The 21547-nt window shown below is 34.0% G+C and overlaps 2 protein-coding genes across 2 annotated transcripts in view; one reads left to right on the top strand and one right to left on the bottom strand.

Moving 5' to 3' along the window:
* Positions 1–21547, bottom strand: part of LOC108737860 — a 190602-nt gene that overhangs the window by 110445 nt on the left and 58610 nt on the right.
* LOC108737859 lies at positions 17578–20043 on the top strand. The gene is made up of 3 exons (XM_018470991.2): positions 17578–17750; positions 18590–18893; positions 19840–20043. Exons 1-3 carry the CDS (start codon positions 17622–17624, stop codon positions 19977–19979), a joined length of 573 nt encoding a protein of 190 aa, XP_018326493.1. The 5' UTR covers positions 17578–17621; the 3' UTR covers positions 19980–20043.

The raw sequence follows: 21547 nt of genomic DNA, 5'->3' as shown, positions 1-21547 counted from the left end.
AAAGTAACATTTTTCGCAATGTACTACCGACCTGACGTCGTAATTAAATCCTTGTAAACGCCTTCATTACGGTACCTTTAGCATTTTTATGAGAAACGTTAAAACATTAAAATGTACACCTTTTACACCTTAGTATAACGTGTAGTGAATGCTAGGTAAAACTAGGTAGTAATTAAATGGTGTTTTAATCCATTTCAAATGTTATACTTGGGTAATTACGGATTTTTTTTAGAAGGATTTGTCGTTATATATATGACTGAAGTGATGATCACAATGCATTTTATAGAATAGCATTTAATAATTCCATTTAATTCAGTCGAAATCAAATTTTTATAATCTTTACAGATATTATTAAATTTGCATTTGTAAAGTAATATTTTACATCCAAGTTGGGTTCTGCGTTTTTTTACATTATCAAAAATGAATCATTATCATCATAAGATCCTAAGACTGGTTGCACACGCATCTCCACTTTTTCCTAAACGGAGCTAATCTTCGCATTTCCCTAAAACTAGAACAACCCATATTTTTAACTATTTGCGAACAGTAATCTAATTGTTCTACCTGTACCCCTCCTAACTTCCGTTTCTGCTTCTAATATGTCTCTGACTAGACCTTCGTGCCAATCCCAATCCATCTCGCCTATTTGTTATTGTCTTCCAATTTTTTATTGACGTCCTCTGTTCTCCTATTCTTTCTAATACCTCTTCATTTCTAACCTTATCTATCCACGGTATCCTATCACTACGCTTTTATTGCTGGTTCTTTCACCATCTCTGATCATAACCTAACAAATTCTGGGAGGAAGAACAGGGACTATTTCTCCCAACGAATATTTAACCTCTTATGATGGGATTATCAGTCTCATGCTGATAATGCTCACATAAGAGTGAAATACGTGTACGCTCAGAAAAGTTCGTTATAGTTAAATGGGATAAGTCTCGTTTTTCTTTTATTTAAGAAATACTAGAGCACTAATGACATAGGTACCTACTGGGTATTATCATCATTCGCCATTTTGGCCCCATTCAATATAAAAATGAAAACGGCACGTGTCTGCTAGTTCAGGGATTCAATCTCAGTTGCATGAGTATGTGTTTCTAGTGTGTCAATGTTATAACCGTCAAAACTGTTCATGATTATTTGAGGTTAAAGTAGAGCTCTATGAAAGGTAGGTATTGTCAACTATTTTTGTTTCATCTGATGGAGGTAAATAACCGAAAAATAACCGCTGAATGTCAACATCAAACTGCCATCGCCTACATCTCAGCTACATATCCATTTCAAATTTATATCTACAATAAAGCATAAACTAGAGCTAAAGCTAAAACAATCTTTTCGGACGATAGCAGCAAAGGTTCCTTAAGTTGACTTAGACAAATACACGATTCAGATGAATCCTTAATGTTACCATGTTGTTATGTTAATATGATCATAGAGTATTGAATAAATAAATAAAGTAGGAGACTCACCCCTTTTACCACTAACATAATTTTACTGAGCGGACACGTGTCAAGAGTTTCGTGTTGATAATGACCACGTTTGAAGTGAGCGATACACGTGTCCGCTCAGTAAAATTATGTTAGTGGTAATTGGGGTGAGTCTCCTACTTTATTTATTTATTAATTTACCACAGTCTCCTTGTCTCTTTATAGAATATTCACGTTTTTCACCATCTGATGGAGCCAAAATGGTTGAAGAAAACACACTCTTTTATAGAACTTTAGTTAAAATACAAGGGAACTTACACACAGTACAGTCCATTTCAATTTGTTAGAATTGTGACCTTGAAGAAATCTACGCGAAGATAGAAAGAATACACACTAGGCGTGAGCAAGACAGAAATAGTTGGAACAAGCTTGAACGAGCAGAGCTCTCGATGGGCGGTCTTAGGAGATCGGCTAGAACTGTACAGTACTAGACGAAAATGTTTAGCAATTTCTTAAAACAAAAATGTATATAAACTAACAATAGAAAACAAAGCAAAAGTTTTATAGGTGTGTAGAGTGTTAAGTTAATTCATTTGTTATTATTTTTGGCTAAATATGCTTTCAAATAAAGCATATTCTTAAATTTTAACGAGGCAGTTTAAACAATTTTGCTAATGGTATTGTACACTTTTGTCTAGCTCTCGCTCAATGATCGCTGAAGAAATGAGCTACGCAGACAAATATGATTGAACTTGGAATTATGCTACGGCGCATCCTAATAAAGGGAAAGGGCATATCTTTAACTTATTGAAACGAAGTGTACATACAAAACAACCTGTCTGCCTTACAATTAAATAATACTTTGCATGATACGTAAACATTCTTCTTACTTACAAACTACTTGTTTATCGAGAAACTGATATTATTAAACTGATAACTTCTATAAGAAATAATGACTAAACGTATTTTATTGTTTTCGTGCTGTCTTTATCACGTAAGTAGGCATGGTCACAGAAGTTTCTGACTGTAAAAAAAAACTGTTGCATAAAATTTGAACGCATGTCCAGCGTATTAAGAACACTTACACAAACCACCTGTAAATTCTGCAAACATTTAAATAGACATGCAGACGAAGATATTAAATACACGCATAATATATACATACGTTATATAGTTGCATTCTCCGTCGTGTTCCGTTTTTCGTTGTCTGGTAATAATTGTTAGTTATTCCTTGAAGCGTGCTAAGAGAAATGACGTATGTACTTGCAAGGATAACGTGCAAAATAATACCGTTCTTTAATAATGAATGCAAGTAGCGTAGGAATGTCGTCCCGTAAAAACTAGGAAGTTATTTTTATGTATATGTATATGTGTGTGTGTGTGTGTTTGTTTAAACGTTTCTAAAGTCAGGTAATAACGTTTACCTAATTTGTAGAACAACGTCAACTGAATCGCTTTATATACTTATTAAGATAGGTTCATAATAATGTGTAAAAACATACTCTTTTTTAAATTTTGAAGCTTATGTTAGTGTTCTGGATGTTATATGTTTGTAGGTATATATCGGGTAACAATCAAATCCTAACCTAAGAAATATTATAAATGCAAATGTGAGTTTGTTACGTTTTTACGCCTTAACTACATAACCGATCATCATGAAATTTTGTATATACATTGTCAAGAGTACCTATATAAAAGGACATAGGGTGCCTTTTATCCAAAATAATAATACTTTTCCCGTTGAATAGAAAAATTACTTTTATGTGATCGATTTCACGCCTTAACTACTTCACCGATCATCATGAAATTTTGTACATACATTGTTTGGGATACAGGGTACCTTTCATTCAGAAAAAAATAGTTTTTTATGGTCGTCGATAGTTTTTGACACGCATTTAGGACATCAACGCGAGCGAAAACGATGGTAAAATCTAGTACTTCATAAAAACCTCAAACCTTGTCAATTTTGGCTATCTTCAGGCATTGAACATTTTTTTATCATAGGTCACTAAGATCGCTGACACACTCATTGTTCTGCCGTAGAAGCGATTACATGAAGCTTTTATTGAAAATGAGTCGTCGTCAGTAGTACCTGTTATAATAAGATGCTGGTGATGGTCACTATTAATCAATCGTTCAAGACAGATCCGGACTACATAGTAGTGTTTAGGTTGTTGCATTGAATTGATGTTAAATAAATTGTTCTTAATACAAAAACATTTTAATAATGTCGGCGATTAGAAGGAATAAGAGAACATAGGACTCTATAGAAGTCAATGAGAAATAGGCGATATAGGTTAATGGGACACCTTCTCGGGCATGAAGATCTAGTCAGAGATACATTAGAGGCAGGAACGGGAGTTAGGAGGGGTAGAGGTGGACGCAGATTAGATTACTTTTTGCAAATAGTTAAGGATGTGAGTTGTTCTAGTTTTAGGGAAATGCGAAGATTAGCGCAGGATAGGAATAAGTGGAGGTGCGTGTCCAACCAGTCTTAGGACTGACGATCTTATGATGGTGACTATGAGGATGAATGTCTTAAACAGTGGTTCAGTTTGCTAAGGAAAACGATTGGTTGTTGTAAGCTTACAGTAGCGAGAACAGGCTGCTACTGTTGTTTGTAGCTGTGTTTAAGTCGACACACTTTATTTTAACCTATACATACGACGCGTGGTCGTTTCTAGCGGTGACCACATGTAGCCGATTCAAAATAATATCCTTATTACTACAATTAGACCATGACACGAGTTAATAATAATATTCAGTATTTGGTCGAAATGAATTGTCCATTATTAGAATTAGTCCAAAAATACGGGTTTTGCGGCTAATATACGAGGGTGGATTGATAAGTTTCCGGCCTAACCAAGAGATGACGCCACTAGACCTACCTTGAGGTGACATTCTATAGTACCATCCTTGGATAGCTTGTAGCTATAGTTTCAGCCCGATCTCCTTGCTAGTGTAGGTTTGACAGCACGCTGAACAAGACGCCTCTGTGGTTTTCGTAAAAATGGAAAAGCAGGAAAATCGTGCTGTCATCAAATACTTTTATTTGAAGGGGTTAACGCCGAAGGAAATTAAAAAAGAGATGGACTCAACACTGGGGACATCCTCCCCGTCATATTCAACCGTTAAGCAGTGGGTTTCCGAGTTTAAAAAGGGTCGTGTGAGCACCTCTGATGGGCCTCGCTCAGGACGCCCCGTTGAGGTCACAACTCCAGATATGATCGAAAAAATTCATCAAATAGTGCTGGGAGACCGCAGATTGAAAGTGCGTGAGATAGCTGAGACCTGTAAGATGTCATATGAACGTGTGCAACATATTTTGCACCAACATTTGCATATGGAAAAGCTCTGTGCAAGATGGGTGCCGCGTTTGCTAACAGTCGACCAAAAATTGATTCGAAAAAACATTTCTACCGCAAATTTGTCATTGTATAAGCGTAATCCAAGCGAATTTTTGCGTCGATTCGTAACCGTTGACGAAACGTGGGTCCACCACTACACTCCTGAAACCAAAGAACAGTCTAAACAGTGGATTGGACCAGGGGAACCAACTCCAAAGAAGGCAAAAACAATTTTTTCGGCGAACAAGGTTATGGCTACTGTTTTTTGGGATGCAAGAGGTATTATATACATTGATTACCTTGCAAAGGGTAATACTATCACTGGTCAATACTACGCAGACTTATTGCAACGTTTGAGCCACGAGGTGAAAATTAAACGACCTCATCTGGCGAAGAAAAAAATCTTGTTTCATCACGATAACGCACCAGCGCACACGTCAATCGTTGCGACGGCTAAAATCAACGATCTAAAGTTTGAATTGATGCCGCACCCTCCTTACTCTCCAGACCTAGCCCCGAGTGACTATTTTCTGTTCCCTAATCTCAAAAAATGGCTTGGCGGTAAGAGATTTGCGGACAATGAAGAAGTAATCGAAGCTGTAAATGGTTATTTTGAGGAGCTTGACGAATCAGTCTATAGAGATGGCATTAATAGACTGGAACACCGCTATGAGAAATGTATCAGCCTTGGAGGAGATTATGTTGAGAAATAAAAAAAAAAAATTTTTAAAAACCTTGTTTTTCTTGGTCAGGCCGGAAACTTATCAATCCACCCTCGTAGACATAAAACGTGCCCGAAGCGTTGAGAGAAAATGACGAAATGCAGATTGCGTTCTAAATAAATATTTTGGAGAGTGATCCACTTCGGCAATTACATAGATAAAAATATTTGAACGTTATCCGCACAATGTTTTGCTAATAACTGTGTACTAGGGTTCCGTACCCAAAAAAAAACAATCCTTATAGGATCACTTCGTTGTTCATCCGTCTGTCTGTTTTAACCTGTTTTTTTAGGAACGCATGGAGGTATTAAGTCGAAGTAAATATCAAATAGGTAATAAGTACTCAGTTCTACAATCCCTTGGAGCTGTGAAAAAATTAAACTTCTAGATCAACGCAACCAAAAGATCAAAAGATAAGGTCGTTTATGTCGCATACTGTGGCAGTCACTAGGGAATAAAAATCTATAGGGTATTTAATAATATATACTAATAATATTGAAATAAAGGAAAAAGTGTTGTGTTATAGTACAAGTAAAGAAAACAATCCGGAAACCGTAAAAACACATTTTGGAGATTGATTTTGGGGGGAAACTGAAAGCATTCTCGCAAAAAGAGAGAAAATTCTTCGAGATTCGATTGAACTGTAACTTGTTTATCAGGGTATAAAACCGAAAAGTCAAACGTCTCTCGCCACGTGTGACCCCCTGGTGAATATCTCCAAAAGGCTTCAGAAGCTAAACTGTTAGGGGTCATCCATAAAGGACGTCCACCCGTATGGAAGGTAGGTATCAATCGAATTATGTCGGACAATAGAAGGAGGGGGTTTAGGACTTTTGTGACGTCCTCAAATAACTGTATTAAAAAAATTGAATCAGATATATATCGCTATATTATATTATAAAGACATAATAAATTTTAAATATTCCGCGTGTAAATGTACAGGTTTCACGTCATTTATTATTATTATTCATTATTATGGAAAAAACCGAGACGTGTGGCGCTGCGATTTTTTTTTCAAAATTAGTAGAGGGGTCAGCAGTTTGTGGCATCTTTATAAAAGGGGGGTCGTCAAAATATGTTGAAAAACACTGAACGACGCCTTAGTAGCAACCGATAATCCGGAAATCTCCATTTCGACAAATTGTCAACAGATGAGGCCTACGCTTTACTGTAGGTATAAGTATGTATTGCATATGCGTTTGTGTTTGTTTTAACTTGTAATTCCTCTCTGCAGTTTTGTATATGGTGCTAGCGTAAAAGTTTTTAACAAAAGTGTAAAACTTTGATAATTAATTGAAGATGTTACCTGAAGATAGTTCTTCATATCAATATCAGTCTGCATGGGTCATCACGAAGCGGTCACTCAGCTGTGGCAAATGATTTATAGACTCGACAGGAAAATCGCAGATATCAAAAAAAACATAAACAGTTACTGTTCCGTTCGCAATTAATAATGATTGTTTCAATTACTCACCCGGGGGATTTCTTCCCCCTAGCTCCCACAGGATCTATCATAAAAACCAACTCATATTCAAGATATGTGAATTACCATTTGTCGACGACTAGCTAGTGTCAACCTAAAATAAGTAAAGGCTTCCCTAGACACCCAACCATCCGTAGATGTTAGCATCCCAGTGACCAGTTCGGGGGCACCTACCTGTGAGGCTACCCTCTCGAACCCAATCATGTCATTCGAGTAGCCCGTAGCACCCCTTGAACTACGAGTAACCCCACTCGAAGGAACCACGGACCTTGCCGGGCAACAGTGCACTCAAAGGGGTGACACGCATGCGTTTTGCTCTCAATTAATATTCACATAATATAGTCGCTCTCGACGTCTCGACTGTTCAGAAGCCAGTCTTTACCCTTTTATTTTCAACGTCTTACTGCTTATTCATAGGTTTACATTTCTTTCGCTGTCGGTCTGCCCAATATCAACAATACCATTTATAAACAATTTTGGTCTCACTTGCTCATAATCATTATATACATACCAAACACCAGTATTGAAAAGGTAAACAGGTTTTATTCAAATAGATATGTATAAAAGTNCTCTGTGTGGTTGCTCCTTGAAGTTGCTCCAATGCAGTTGTTTCTGAAGGGGTTGTGGTGCTGTCCTCGTTGCCAGTCTGGTCGGGATACCACGAATTTCCTTTCAGAAGCGATGGTTCTTTGATTTTTGGGAAATCTTGCTCTTAGTTGCGCCAACAGACACTTGTACACCCTCACGCGGATTCTTTCTTCCTTTTGTGTGTGCACTTTAAGATTAAGATGTCCAAAAATCCGTCACGACTGCGCCAGTTAAAGGCCGGTGCTATTCCTTAAGCTTTTTAAAAAAAACACTTTTGAACACTTACTTTCTTTATTATTGATTAATTATTAATGTGTTTAATTTGTTCTTAAATTTGGAGGGTTTTGTTGCTTAAAGGAATAGGAGTTACGCCTTACGGAAAATAGCGATACACCATGTGCGTTAACTATTAACACGATAAGAGACCGACCTAGTCGTTTGAAAGACTTTTTGTAACTCCACGATCGAAGTTATTGATTGTTTAAAGAAAACTTGCATCACTGCTGATTAATTAAAAAGGAACGGATGGCGTGGGTTTGCCAGCCGTCTACTACTGATAAGGCACGCGTTTTATTACAATGTTAGCATTTTTAAAATGGTTAACTATTTACTGCTGTAAAATGTATCCATTGAAAATACTGAAATAATAATAAAATGACTATTCCCCTAGAACTATAAAAATAAATGCTTAAAAATATACAAATACTAAAATGAATAATGCGACTCAACAGTATTCAATCTAAAGAAGTTTCGCTTCTTACGCGTGTACACTAATACACGCTCGCCCCTTTTTTTATTATCCATGTATGTACTTGGGACTTCTAATTACAACTTTCGATACACACGTATTGTAGTAAGTATTAAATTAATGATTTATAACTCGGTATTTTTTAAAAATACATCAAGAATTACAGAAAATGTCAATAGATAAAGTAATTACGTAATGATTAATATTGCAAATGTCATAAGTTGTTATTCTACCACTGCAGTCATGTAATACGAGGAAGCTCGTTCATAGAATTTTGATCCAGTCATGGAATAGGTAGGTGATATTAAGAGTTGAATAATGTAAAATTGCATATGACTTTGTATTTCAAACAATAACCTAACATATGTTCAGTGTATAAAACGTTTACATTAAACACTTCTGAGCAATAATTATAAATTTTTTTGTTTATTTTATATTATGTTTACATAGTAACTCATTATTGACAGTATTCAACAAAAAGATACATATGATATGAATTGACACCTCGACATCTACAAATACCTAGTCCTAAGTATGACTCATAATGATGTCATATGCGAACGAGATCTTATCTCTCATCATTAATTTATTAACGGTTAATTTCTGTTTTATACCATACATATTACCAGCTATTTCGTTCACGAGAAATTATTTCTAATTCTAATTTTTTCTTAATACGCTAGTCGTATATTATTTTATTTACTCTTCGCTCGCAGAAATTAATATCGTTTCTCCATAAAACCTTTTAACTCCCAATTCACCCTTGCAACGTTTTAATTTTATGTAATGTCGCCATCTTAGATTTCAAATACAAACGTAGCAACAACGTTTCATCCTTAAGGGTTGATTTTTAAAAATTGCCAAAACACGTATTTGCTTAATTTCAACAATGAGCAACCTTCGAGTAAATCCGAGTACAAATAAAATATACCCTATGGAAACGTTGCAACCTCTTTTCATTTGATTAATAATATCAAACAGCACATATATCAAGTTTCAAGTAAATTCAACCACAAATAATGTATGTCTCACACAAAAATTGTAACACCTTTTAACCCCCCACCTCCCTTTGGAGGTTGAAGTTTTTAAAATGTCGAGGTAGGTCTTTCAGAAATTAAATGAGAGCCCATTAAATCCAAGTTTCAAGTAAATCTGACGAAAAATAATATGTTTCATTTAAACATTGCAACTCCTCTTTATCACTCCTCCCCCCAAAAGAGATTGAACTTTTTAACCAGTTTCAAGTAAATCGGACCAAAAACAAACATGCAATCTTGTAGAATTTTGTAAAATGCTGAAATAGATGTGTATGTCACTGATTTTATATGAAAAAGCATTAAAGCCAAGTTTCAGGTAAATCTGACTATAAATAAAACACCATACGTAACCATAGACAACATTACGTTTAGCTGTCAGTTGCGTTTTATTATACCACGGGATAAACGGGATAAAAAGTATCCTATGTCCGTCTTCTGGTTCTAAGCTACCTCCCCACCAATTTTCAGCCAAATCAGTTCAGTCGTTCTTGAGTTGTAAACAGTGTAACTAAAACGACTTTCTTTATATATATATATAAATATATGTTATATATGATAACTTAAACTACATAATTATTGAATCTGTTTGTAATAGCGTTTCCTGACAAATAGTCAATAAGCCCCTATCGGCATGATTATGAGGATCTATAAATAAGAGCGATAGGGTATCTTACCTTCAGTTGTAGTTTGCATTTAATTTAATTAACGTCTTAATTTCAACATTTACTTTATTTCAATTGATATCTTAAATCAGAAGTTAATAAGTAACTTAAATAAGTTGGTTTAGTGTTTATCAAAGGCAGTCTACACTCCAAGCCAGTAGTTTGTAATAAAGAAGTTGTTTTGTACAACTTAAATAAATTTTATTATCAACGTATTGGAAAATCGACACATCACCATCCCTTATCGAACAATATTAGCAACCTTGTGGAGATTGGTGCTATCAGTAAAATTCTTGTTATTTCTTAAATCGTTCGAGATATAACATATATATATTTATAGATTTGTACAACGTGGCAATTTCAAACCCCAATATTTCAAGAATCTTTAGTGCTTTGGGAAAAGTGAATAGAATCAATTTTGCTTGAAATCAGTTGTAAAATTTATATACGGAGTAATTTGGATAACCCGGCGATAACTCGGCGGTCACTTACAGGTATTTCGATCTTCAGTAATAAAATTACGGCCTCATTAAGAACAAGAACAAGTTTTACCATACCCTAATTTCTCTGTACACTTTTTATTTTGTTATTCTTTTTGCTTCCGCATTGCGATCCGTGAATATATTGCAAAGGTATGTAGAAATTATGTATTCAAAGAAGTCTGCCACTTTTAAACTAGTTTTCCAGTTTTCACCATAGCCAACGGGCCCATTCAGACCAAACCGTGTGCAAATATCTGACCTTAAAACGAACACATCTAGGTAATAGCTAAATCTATTTCCACAGGTTCACCATAAAACTTGCATACGAAACTACGATACAACTAGAATAATAAATTAATCTTAAATATTGAAAATTTTAACGAATCCGGTTTTGGCCGGCTTATACGATAAAATTAAATAATTCGTTTTACCAAATACGTCTGACTATAAAATGAACAGATACAATTTTAATCAAGGCAATGCTCATTATTATTATTTAGTTTGAAGCGTAAGTAGTTAACAATTAAGTATTACGTATAATATGATTGATGTTAGACTCACCAATTTAGGTCCAAAGCTGAAATGTCTCTCAATAATCACTTTAAGCAACCCTGATTGAAAATTGGTTCACCTTACCGGATTATGATCAGATGCGGATCAGATTTTCCGTAATACCGCTATCTGATCAGTTTCTGATCAGAGTACAGTCTTCTATCCGTTGGTCCAGCTATCTGATCAGGGATTGGTCAAAGTGTAATATCTTTTCACTTGATTCGTCTATCTGATCAGTTTTTGATCAAAGTGCAGTACCCTTTCCTTTGATCCAGTCATTTGATCAGTTCCTTATCAGAATCTAATACTACGAATCTTATTACAGTTTCGGTACTTTGTTTAAAGCAACATTGTATCCGATGTCCTGAACTAGATCATAATAAAGAATTTAGTTTTTCATCTAATCCGTTCTGTATGTAATAAGCTTATCAAACAATAAATTTATTATTAATGTTATGAACGAATGATTATTTTTCAACTTCATAACGGTGCATTTACATAACTTATTTTTTGAAAGTGAAACTTTTATTACATAGCCTCAAATTTTTTCGTGCATCTATCACATGTAAACTGTAAACTGAAAGCCGCTCGGCAGAGCAGCCAAGGCCAATATGGCGGCGCCCATAACCGTGTAGCATTTATATTCTCACTCATTCGTGCAAGTGCATTACAATTACATTTATAGAAACTGAAAGCGAAGATGAAATGATTGATAGAATAACTGAAGTTCAAAATGATTCAATGATTTAAATAAATATTGTTCTCAGTTTTTAGCTTGAGTCTATCATCTGAATGACTGTATATATTATGTATTCCGTACTCTCATACGCAGATTGAAATTTAAATTTATAGTTGGATATTTTGTCTACTAGTGATTTCCCGTTATCATTCCCATTTTCCAATCATTAAAATTAAGAACGCGATTTTAATTTTAATACCCTAAATTGAATAATTTTCCGAGAATTTGCAGTTAAATGCCTACAATCCGAAGTTTCACTTGCATCGTGATTTCATAAAACTACACAATTGTTTTTTTTTTTGCTAAAAACATTCTTTACGATTTATATGAAGATTGGAAAAACTTTGGCGGTTGTTGTAGAACAAACAAAATAGCTCAAAACCCCAACGCCAAAACGCGACACTGTAGTTGTCCGAGGCACTTTTCGGTAACAAGGTTACCTTCTTCAGGGACTGAAGTGAACAGCCCACAGTGCTTCGGACAACTACAGTGTCGTGTATTGGCGTTGGGGTTTTGAGCTATTTTGTTTGTTCAACTTTTTTTAAAGTTAATTATATTATAATAATCCACTTTTGTACATTACCATTTAACTGTTTATGAGCAGAAAATTTATAATTGTCTAAAACCACCATTATTTTACCGCATTTACTTTTCATAAAGTATTCCTGAAGGAACAACAGTCCCAAGTGGAAACAATAAAGAAGATACGTCCATTTCCATAGATAATTTATTGCGGGCTTTGCCAATTTTGATCGTCCGAATTATAGTGAAATATTTATACCAATAAATTTGTAGGATATAAACAATATTATTTATAGATAAGTATAGTAACTCTAATAATCTTATCTACTACTACTACTATGTTTGATTAATATATCTAATATTTTTTTGGATGTTTTTTGTACAATATTAAGAAAAATCTTATCAGCATATTATATTTGTTGATCTTGATATTGGCTTATGACAACCAATAATAGAATAAAATTTGAAAGATATCAACGTACGAAATACCTAATCATAAACGGTTGGTAATAATACGTTCACAATGCTACAATGGGATCGATGAAAGCTACCCAACATACAACGTTCCAAAGAGCAATTCCATTGTGTTTTGAATACTGTCAAGTTTAGTAATAAATTTTTACGACTTGTTTTATTGTTCCGATATATTCATTTCCAGAAAAATGAGAAATAAGATTTTAAGTTTCGGTAGGCTTCCATTATAAAAATGCGGAACCAGATGCAGAAGCGGATGTGAAAAAGTATGCGAAACTTTTGTAGTTTCAGAATCGGAAGCAGAGGTCTGTTGTAACACTAGTTTTGACCCCTTTGTTCAGTTGTTTCAGTCTTCAAGCATACACTATGCTTATAGATGTACCAATTTCTTGATATTAGTTTCTACAGTACAAAAACATTGAAACCAGTGCTGATCGTCATTTAGATTTGCCAACGAGTTCTACTTAAATATTATTGTCATCTCTGTTCTTTTAGATTTTAACGCGTATGCTGTTTTCAACTGAGCATAATATGTGAACGGGAGTCCACAAGAATGGATCCAATTTGAACAGGTGACCTGTTTTCAATGTTTTAGAATGAACTTTACGAGGGTTTGATTAAATTTAAGACAATGGTTGTAGAAATCATTTTACTACTTTTTCTTACACTAACTAACCCTTAAAAACATTGTCCATAAACTTCAATATCAAATCAACCACTTTGGATGACTTACATCATATGATTAAAAAGTCAACAAAATTAGATAATATGTTAAGTACCAACACCTGAAACTTGAGAATTTCCACGCGCAAGCACTTAAACATCCAGATTTGTAATAAACACTTACTAAAGAAAACTGTTTTTATCAGTGATTGACAGATGAACAGTAACAAAAAATTTCCAGTTATAATTAAGAATTAGTTCCATGATAAGATACAATCTGGATAATTAATTAAACTTATTGAACTTTTTTTTTTCCATATCAAGGGTGTGTCCCTTTTGGACTGCTTATAAAAAAGCTCGAGGACATGTAGAAAATTGAATTTTATGTTAGCAAAAAGTCGTAAAGCTTTCGAGGTATTCAGAAAGCAGTAAAATAATTGGTTTTTCATTTTTCATTTATTTCAAAAAACTTTCATTATCAAATAAGTGATGTAACTATCGACGCGACGCGTTGAACAGAGAAGTTGTTTGGAGCTCCATGCCATGGGGGCCCTTGAGATGCTTTTTGCTAGTTTTTAGTTTTGATAAAAAGTTGGTGAAGTTAGATTATTCAACATTTTCAGGTAGAGCCTCTACTCAGGCCTCTTTTTTCCATTGGGCACTCTGGGCAAATGCCCAGGGCCCGACGATCAACGAAGGCCCCCTACATAGCCCCTGCCAGATCCATCCGCCAACCAAAAGCCGATAATTATTTTAAGAAAATTAATCAATAATTGCTGTTAGAATATTTACTTGCACAATCGCTTTTGCATGCTATAAATGCGAGCATACCTTATGAACGAATGATTATTTTTCAACTTCATAACGGTGCATTTACATAACTTATTTTTTGAAAGTGAAACTTTTATTACATAGCCTCAAATTTTTTCGTGCATCTATCACATGTAAACTGTAAACTGAAAGCCGCTCGGCAGAGCAGCCAAGGCCAATATGGCGGCGCCCATAACCGTGTAGCATTTATATTCTCACTCATTCGTGCAAGTGCATTACAATTACATTTATAGAAACTGAAAGCGAAGATGAAATGATTGATAGAATAACTGAAGTTCAAAATGATTCAATGATTTAAATAAATATTGTTCTCAGTTTTTAGCTTGAGTCTATCATCTGAATGACTGTATATATTATGTATTCCGTACTCTCATACGCAGATTGAAATTTAAATTTATAGTTGGATATTTTGTCTACTAGTGATTTCCCGTTATCATTCCCATTTTCCNTAAAAAACCGAGTTGGAGACACATTTCCAAATGTAGAAATTGCATTGAGAATCATTTTAAACATGATGGTAACTAACTGTAGTGGCGAACGCTCCTTCTTTAAACGGAAAAGAATAAAAAATAAGTTAAGACGAACAATGCTTCAAGATTGGTCAGTCCATAGAATGGGATATGCTCAAAGACAAAGAGTTTGAACAACTGGTTGACGATTTTGCATATCTGAGAACTAGAAGGGTGCCTTTTCAAAAAACACAATTTGCACCAACCTGAGAATGATAGAGTTACTTTCCCGAGTCATATTACAATTATCTATTCATTTACAATGAATATAAAGAAATAAGTAATTGTTGATAAACCAAAATAATTCTCTGTTAAAGCTGTAGGGGCCCCGGTAAGGTTTATGTGCCCTGGGCCTCCAATAGGTTAAAGACGGCCCTGCCTCTGCTGAAAAAATTATTTGGAGCCTCAGCTTCCAAAAGGTACTTAAAGAAAATATTCATAACCTTAATGCTATTAATCATTTATGATCATGAGATAGTGCCCAAATAGCTCATGATTACGTCAACTTAGAATCAGTTACAGTATTCTTGTCAGTTCTTATATTTTCAATAAAGGTATTTAGACTCAAGCCTAACTTCGCCTAAACTATGTGAGTATTATTAATAGAAATTTTGGTTAACTAATTTGGGCCACAACAAATCCGTATACTTATATATTTTTAATTTTCTCCAAATGATAAAAAATGCACAATACTTCATTAAGACAAATGTAGCAGATAAACTCAAACACTAATAAACCAGACGACCTTGGATATCATTGACCATAATTCCACGTAACACTTCAAAATATTTTTAAAGATCGGTTTACTATAAAAAAAACAAAGCAAAAAATAAAGATCTTAATAATAAATAAGAAACAGTTGCTATATACTTACACGTGTGAAAATTTGTTTATCTTTGAGTGATAAAAACAAATTTTTTGTTCGGTGCATTTTATAAGACACGATTCGATTTCTTGGACAATTTTTCCGTCTATAAAAATATAGAACAATTTTTTAAGAAGTAGTAAAAATGAAAGGTAGCTGAAAAGGGCCTTCCGCCCTACTTTCCGGCGTAGTCCGGAGAGACTGCACACTAGCATGGGTGCCTGGTGGGAATGAAACACCTAATTGTTTTCTTTTTTTCTTTCTAACCTAACCTAACCTAACCTAATTGTTTTCTTTTTTTTTGATAAACCGGGCTACTATTTTCGATATTTACTCTGTGCGGATCTTTGCATAATTTTTTCGTCTCGCTTATCTCCTCCTTTCTCACCTAACAAATTTTGCTAACTCACTTTCAATCCCGAAACATTCAGTGACGAAAGGATTTACCTTTTGGAATACGGGTTGTTAGAAATGGTGTAGTAACATGGACACCGAGTAGTGATAGATGTGATGGGATAATAAGTGTAAAATATCCTAATGTTAACAATCCACAAATGTGTCGATGTAGATGCAAGCAGAATAAGTAAGAGAGTATTGTTTTACTTAAACTAATAGAGATAATGTTGATGTTTATATTTATGATGAAAAATTGAATAATTTTATGGACATGAAATAACACAAACTTTAATAATTTTTTAAAATCACTACACATTATCTCAAGTTAATGAGGAGGTTCGGTTTCCAACGAGGGTGTGTCAGCAGCAACAAATTTTTCCTCATTAACTTGAGATAAGAAATGTGTAATGGTATAAATTAAATTAATTTCGCATTGATGCTTAAAATTTATTAAATATTAACAGCTATTAAAAGTAAAATTTCTTAAAATGTCTCATAAATCATAATGAAATAATAAGTGGTCTGTATTCTGTCGAAACTGCCAGAAGCGGATCGCGTTTTCGATTTTTTTGGATCTCATCAGCGCGTCACAGGCAGCCCGACAGAACACAGACCAACTTTTACCTGCTGTCTTAACAGCGCGTTTTTGAAAATACCACAACTGGCGCGGTAAACGCTATCTCTAGTACGATGCTACAGTTTAGGATTACGTATGCTCCAACAAGGTCTATTTAAATATATGGATATCTACTTGCTGAAACGAATCCCGGCATACCTAACCTCAACGTGATAGGCACGTTACCATAATCGAATCTGGCAGTTTCGACAGAAAACAGACCACTTCGAATTATTTTATTCGATTATTTCAGCAAGTAGATATCCATGTATTTAAATGGAACTTGTTGGAGCATACGTAATCCTAAAATGCAGCATCGTACTACAGGTGGCGTTAACCGCGCGATTTGTGGTATTTTCATAAATCATAATGTTTACTTAACATTTCACACATGATAAATTAGGAGATGTTTCGTCTCTTTAATTTCAGATTCTTTGTACAATTCAATCGTTAGTCTTTAGGATATTAATTTTTTTTTGTATTTTTAGTAGGTAAGTATAGTGTTAAAGAATTTTTTTCTAAAATCAATATGGGCGAGATAACATGTTGTGAATATTAAATAGGAATTAGGATAATGACAATCAGTAAATCTCAGAAGATGTTTGTTACTGCTTTACTAATTTTCATTAACTACATCACTCAGTTGGAGGGCATTCAGTAATTACGTAAGAGTTTAGAGGGGGAGGGGGTTAAAAGAATTTATAGTGTACAATGTAATTTAAATCCTACTTGAACGTCCCTTTATTTAATTTTCTATAATTAAAAGCAAAACAATAGAGCTCTCAATAATAATATAATCGCTTATCATTGACAGGTAAAAACAATTTTTTTGTCCGATAGCTGATATGAGACCCGATTTGATTTGTTGGACAATTTTTCATCATAGATAAATAAAGACGTTCAAAAAAATAAAGGAACATTACACTTTTCAAACAGCAAATAAGAAGAAGTAAAAATGTGTAAACTGCTTTTCACGATTGCTTTTCTTGCATTAATAACATATTGTTATTCACAAAACGCGTCACCAGGCCAGTGTGCAGAAAGAACACAAGTAAAAGCGGCAGAAAATTACGATTTTGCAGGGGTAAGTTTATTTTATTTACAAGGTTTTACTCGCAATTTCGTTCACATTTATATAGTTTAACAATACACAATGTAAAAGTAACCAATAAACCATTGTAAATAAAAAAATTACCCAGATTTGCAATCATGTTTTCTTGTAACTATTTGGGGTTGCAAAAATGTCTGGGGGTTGGATATTTTATATCTTGCTAGGGTTATTTAATTTGTAGAGTTATAAATCCTCGCTTACAACCATGCATCCCTCAACCGACCTTTTTATGGTGTCTCAAAAGACTGATATTTTAGAGACACTTCGAATTTTTGTGGGCTTCAATTTTAAGTGACTTATCACTAATAACTGTTATATTGGGTCGACGATTCTGCAACGTGTCAATTAAGGGTTATCTGTGGTTGGTTAAGTTAATTCAAAAAATTAATTCACCGATATTTTATTTTGCATTGTTCTTAAAATAATAAAAAGAATATTTAACCTGAAGAAATTCTACTCATTTCTTCAAATCAGATCTAATAGCACTTCCAAACATCTACTAAACATTAAAATTCAGTTAAAGCTCCCTTGTTGGGAATTTAATGATGAAATTAAGACAAAAAAAGCATTCTTGATATATTCCATGCTTAGTGAAAAATACAACTGGACCAGTAATGTTTAATGTTTTGGTAAAGTGTAAAAAAAAAACGGTAAACCTAAACCTAGATCACTTCTGACAATTCCCTCTACATGTTTGTAAAAGTCACATGGGAATCATTAGGAAGGGTCGTTTTTGTCACAATAGCACATAGATCCATAAATTTGTAGATGAAATAAATATTTATTAAATTCATTGCATTTTTTCTCAATAGTATGTAGCTACTGGCAGGCTATGGTACACTATTTTTACGTATAACACTCCGGGCGACTGCCTGTATCTGAATAATACCATGACATCAAACGTAACCGCGAGCTTCTTTTGGTCTCGAAAAAATTTAACTTCCGGAGCAAGGGTTACTAGCTCTGGTCAAACAATTTGGACACCGCCTAATGGGATTATAAGTATTAGAAGATCCAACGAAGCTAATTCGTTGGAATATACAATGCTTGGAATTAATCGTGATGAGTACAGCGTTGGTTACAGATGCGTCGATGTAAATAGCACAAGCAGATCAGGTACGAAACTATTTTTTTACTCAAAACTAATTGAGGCAATGTTAAAGTTTATATTTAATATGAAAAATTGAATGATTTTATGGGCAGGAAATAACACGAAGTTTACTTTATTTACACTTTACAGTTATTAAATTTGGAGGTGTTCCCTCTTTTTAATTTTAGAGCTTAAGAAAGTCTTACCAATTTATGAATTCAAGAAGTCAAAAATGTGTCATCATGATAACGTCGTCAGTCCTAAGACTGGACACGAATCTCCACTCTTTCCTATCCTGAGCTAATCTTCACATTTCCCTAAAACTAGAACAACCTACATCCTTAACTATTTGCGAACAGTAATCTAATCTAGATCCAAATCTACCCCTCCTAACTCCCTTTTCTGTCTCTAATATGTCTCTGATTAGATCATCATGCTTCAGAAGGTGCCCTACTAACCTATCTCACCTATTTCTTATTGACATCCATAGAGTCCGCTGTTCTCCTATTCTTTCTAATACCTCATCATTTCTAACCTTCTCTATCCACGGTGTCCTCACCATTCGCCTGTAACACCACATTTCGAACGCTTCTAACCTTTTATTTCCCGCCGCGCACACTATTCTTGTTTCGCGCCCGTACAGCGCCGTGCTCCAAACATACACCTTTAACAACCTTTCTCGAATTTCTAAATTAACCTTTCGAGATGTGACTTCTTTTTATTGAAGGCGACTCGGCCCTGTGCTATCGTCTGCTTTATATCCCTACTACTCCTTCCGTCCTGACTAATCTGACTTTCTAGATAATCGGTCACTTCTAAATTTTCGTCTCCTTAAGAAATGTGTACCGTTTCGTTAATTTTCATTTCCATGTCTACTTCTTAGATTCTGTAAAAGTCTATTGTTAGTCTTTAGCATATTCAGCTTTCCTTTTTTTGTATTTTTTGTATCTAAGTATAGAATTGTTTTTCTAGAAACACTATTTGCTAGAAGCAGGAGTAGGAGTTTCACACCACAACAAGCAGCTGCTGTTAGTCAAATTCTGAGTGATAATGGTCTTTCTGACTTAGCCGTAACGTATGCTGTACAGGACCCAGATGTTTGTTCAGTATAAGATAACAGCAAAATTTGTGAAATTTATACGAAATTAATCAATAATAAATTTGTTAGCAAGTGAATAGCGTTTTTAATCATTTTCTCCTTTTTTACGATTTCATGACTTAACTGCTCAATCGATCATCGTGAAATTTTGTAGGCACACTGTCAGGGGTACAGAAAAGGACATAGGGTACCTTTTATTTAGAAGAAAAAAGTGTTCTTTTTGAAGGATCGAAAAATTAGTTTTATGTGGTCATTGACGATCTTTGACAACTATTTAGGGCATCAACGCTAGCACAAAATACAGTGAAATTATTGCTGTAGATATACAATGTATATTGTACAGGGTTATTCACGTTATAAGAAACGAAAGATTACGGAGATGTTCCTAGGTTTTTAGAAAGTTTTATTGTGGGGGTGGATAGGGGTCCATTAATGGTATATTTTGAAATTATTTTTATAATATACAGAGTTTCCAAAAATCACAAAACGTATCAAAGCTGTATTTTGTTAAATATATTTCTGCATTTTTGGATTCTGTGATCAAAGTAAGAGCGAGTAAATCCGTAAGGATTTTGAAGTATTTTGAGTTTTGTAAAAATGTAGTAACAATTTTAATTATTAAATTCTCAACCTAAATTGCGTTTTTTGAAATCAAAAATTTAAACTGGAGTTTTGTATCGCAAATGTAACAAATTGTCTAACTTATACAGAGTGTCTAAAAATTATGATTAAATAAATAAAAGTTTTGAACGTAAATATTGTTTGGTTCAAATAGAACACCTTGTGTTTTATGTCAACGGCATTTATAGAATTTAATTTTCTATCGAATAGTTCCGACAGCTAATAACTATTCACCACACTTTTAGAACACATAGTCACATTAGCAAGTTTAATATTTAGCTAAGGCGCTTTAATAGGTCAGATTTACTTAAATAAAAAAATAATAGCTGATTTGATAGTGGTGGAAATAATACCGCCTTATAGCAAGCGAAATGACGACGGCTTGATTCTAAACATAAACGTATTCTCTTTTCTATGTTTTCCGAAACACAAGCCAACGTTTGTGGATCTTGGATCAATGATTCTTAATGTTTCTGCTGCTTAATATTATCTAATGTAGTTGGAGATCAAGATGGATCTATATCAAATGATAACAATACGGCTTATGACATTTAAGGATGTTTGGGAGGTATGTCAAAATGATACGAGACAAATAAAAGTTTGGAAGAACGTTCCTCATTCAATTCTAAAATTCCTGTAAAAATTAAAAATCGATTCACTAAACCGTTAAAAAGTTATTGAAATTTAAAAAAATGTAATTTTACACGTCATTTTATGAAGATTCGTTAACCGAACAGATTAAATTTATTTTTATTAACAGAAAAAAGCTAACAAAAATTTCAAACTTTTATAATAAGTAACTTGAACTCTGGAGAATCACCTTAGGGTAAGGTTATTCAAATTCACTAAATGGTTATCGAGGAAAAAATAAAAAATTAGCTAAAGAATCTCGTTTTTACTTGATAATATAATGATAATATTTATAATTGTCTGAAATAAATGCAATTTTAAAGTTTTAAT

The sequence above is a fragment of the Agrilus planipennis genome, unplaced genomic scaffold, assembly GCF_000699045.2.
Source record: "Agrilus planipennis isolate EAB-ADULT unplaced genomic scaffold, Apla_2.0 scaffold172, whole genome shotgun sequence".
NCBI lineage: Eukaryota > Metazoa > Arthropoda > Insecta > Coleoptera > Buprestidae > Agrilus > Agrilus planipennis.
The sequence above is the reverse complement of the archived record's forward strand: the minus strand, read 5'-3'. Positions and strand labels throughout refer to the sequence as shown.

Coding starts and splice junctions, on each gene's coding strand:
- LOC108737859 (XM_018470991.2), top strand. CDS start 17,622: ATGTGTAAACTGCTTTTCACGATTGCTTTTCTTGCATTAATAACATAT. Junction 17,751..18,589: donor AAAATTACGATTTTGCAGGG/GTAAGTTTATTT, acceptor TTTTCTCAATAG/TATGTAGCTACTGGCAGGCT. Junction 18,894..19,839: donor AAATAGCACAAGCAGATCAG/GTACGAAACTAT, acceptor TTGTTTTTCTAG/AAACACTATTTGCTAGAAGC.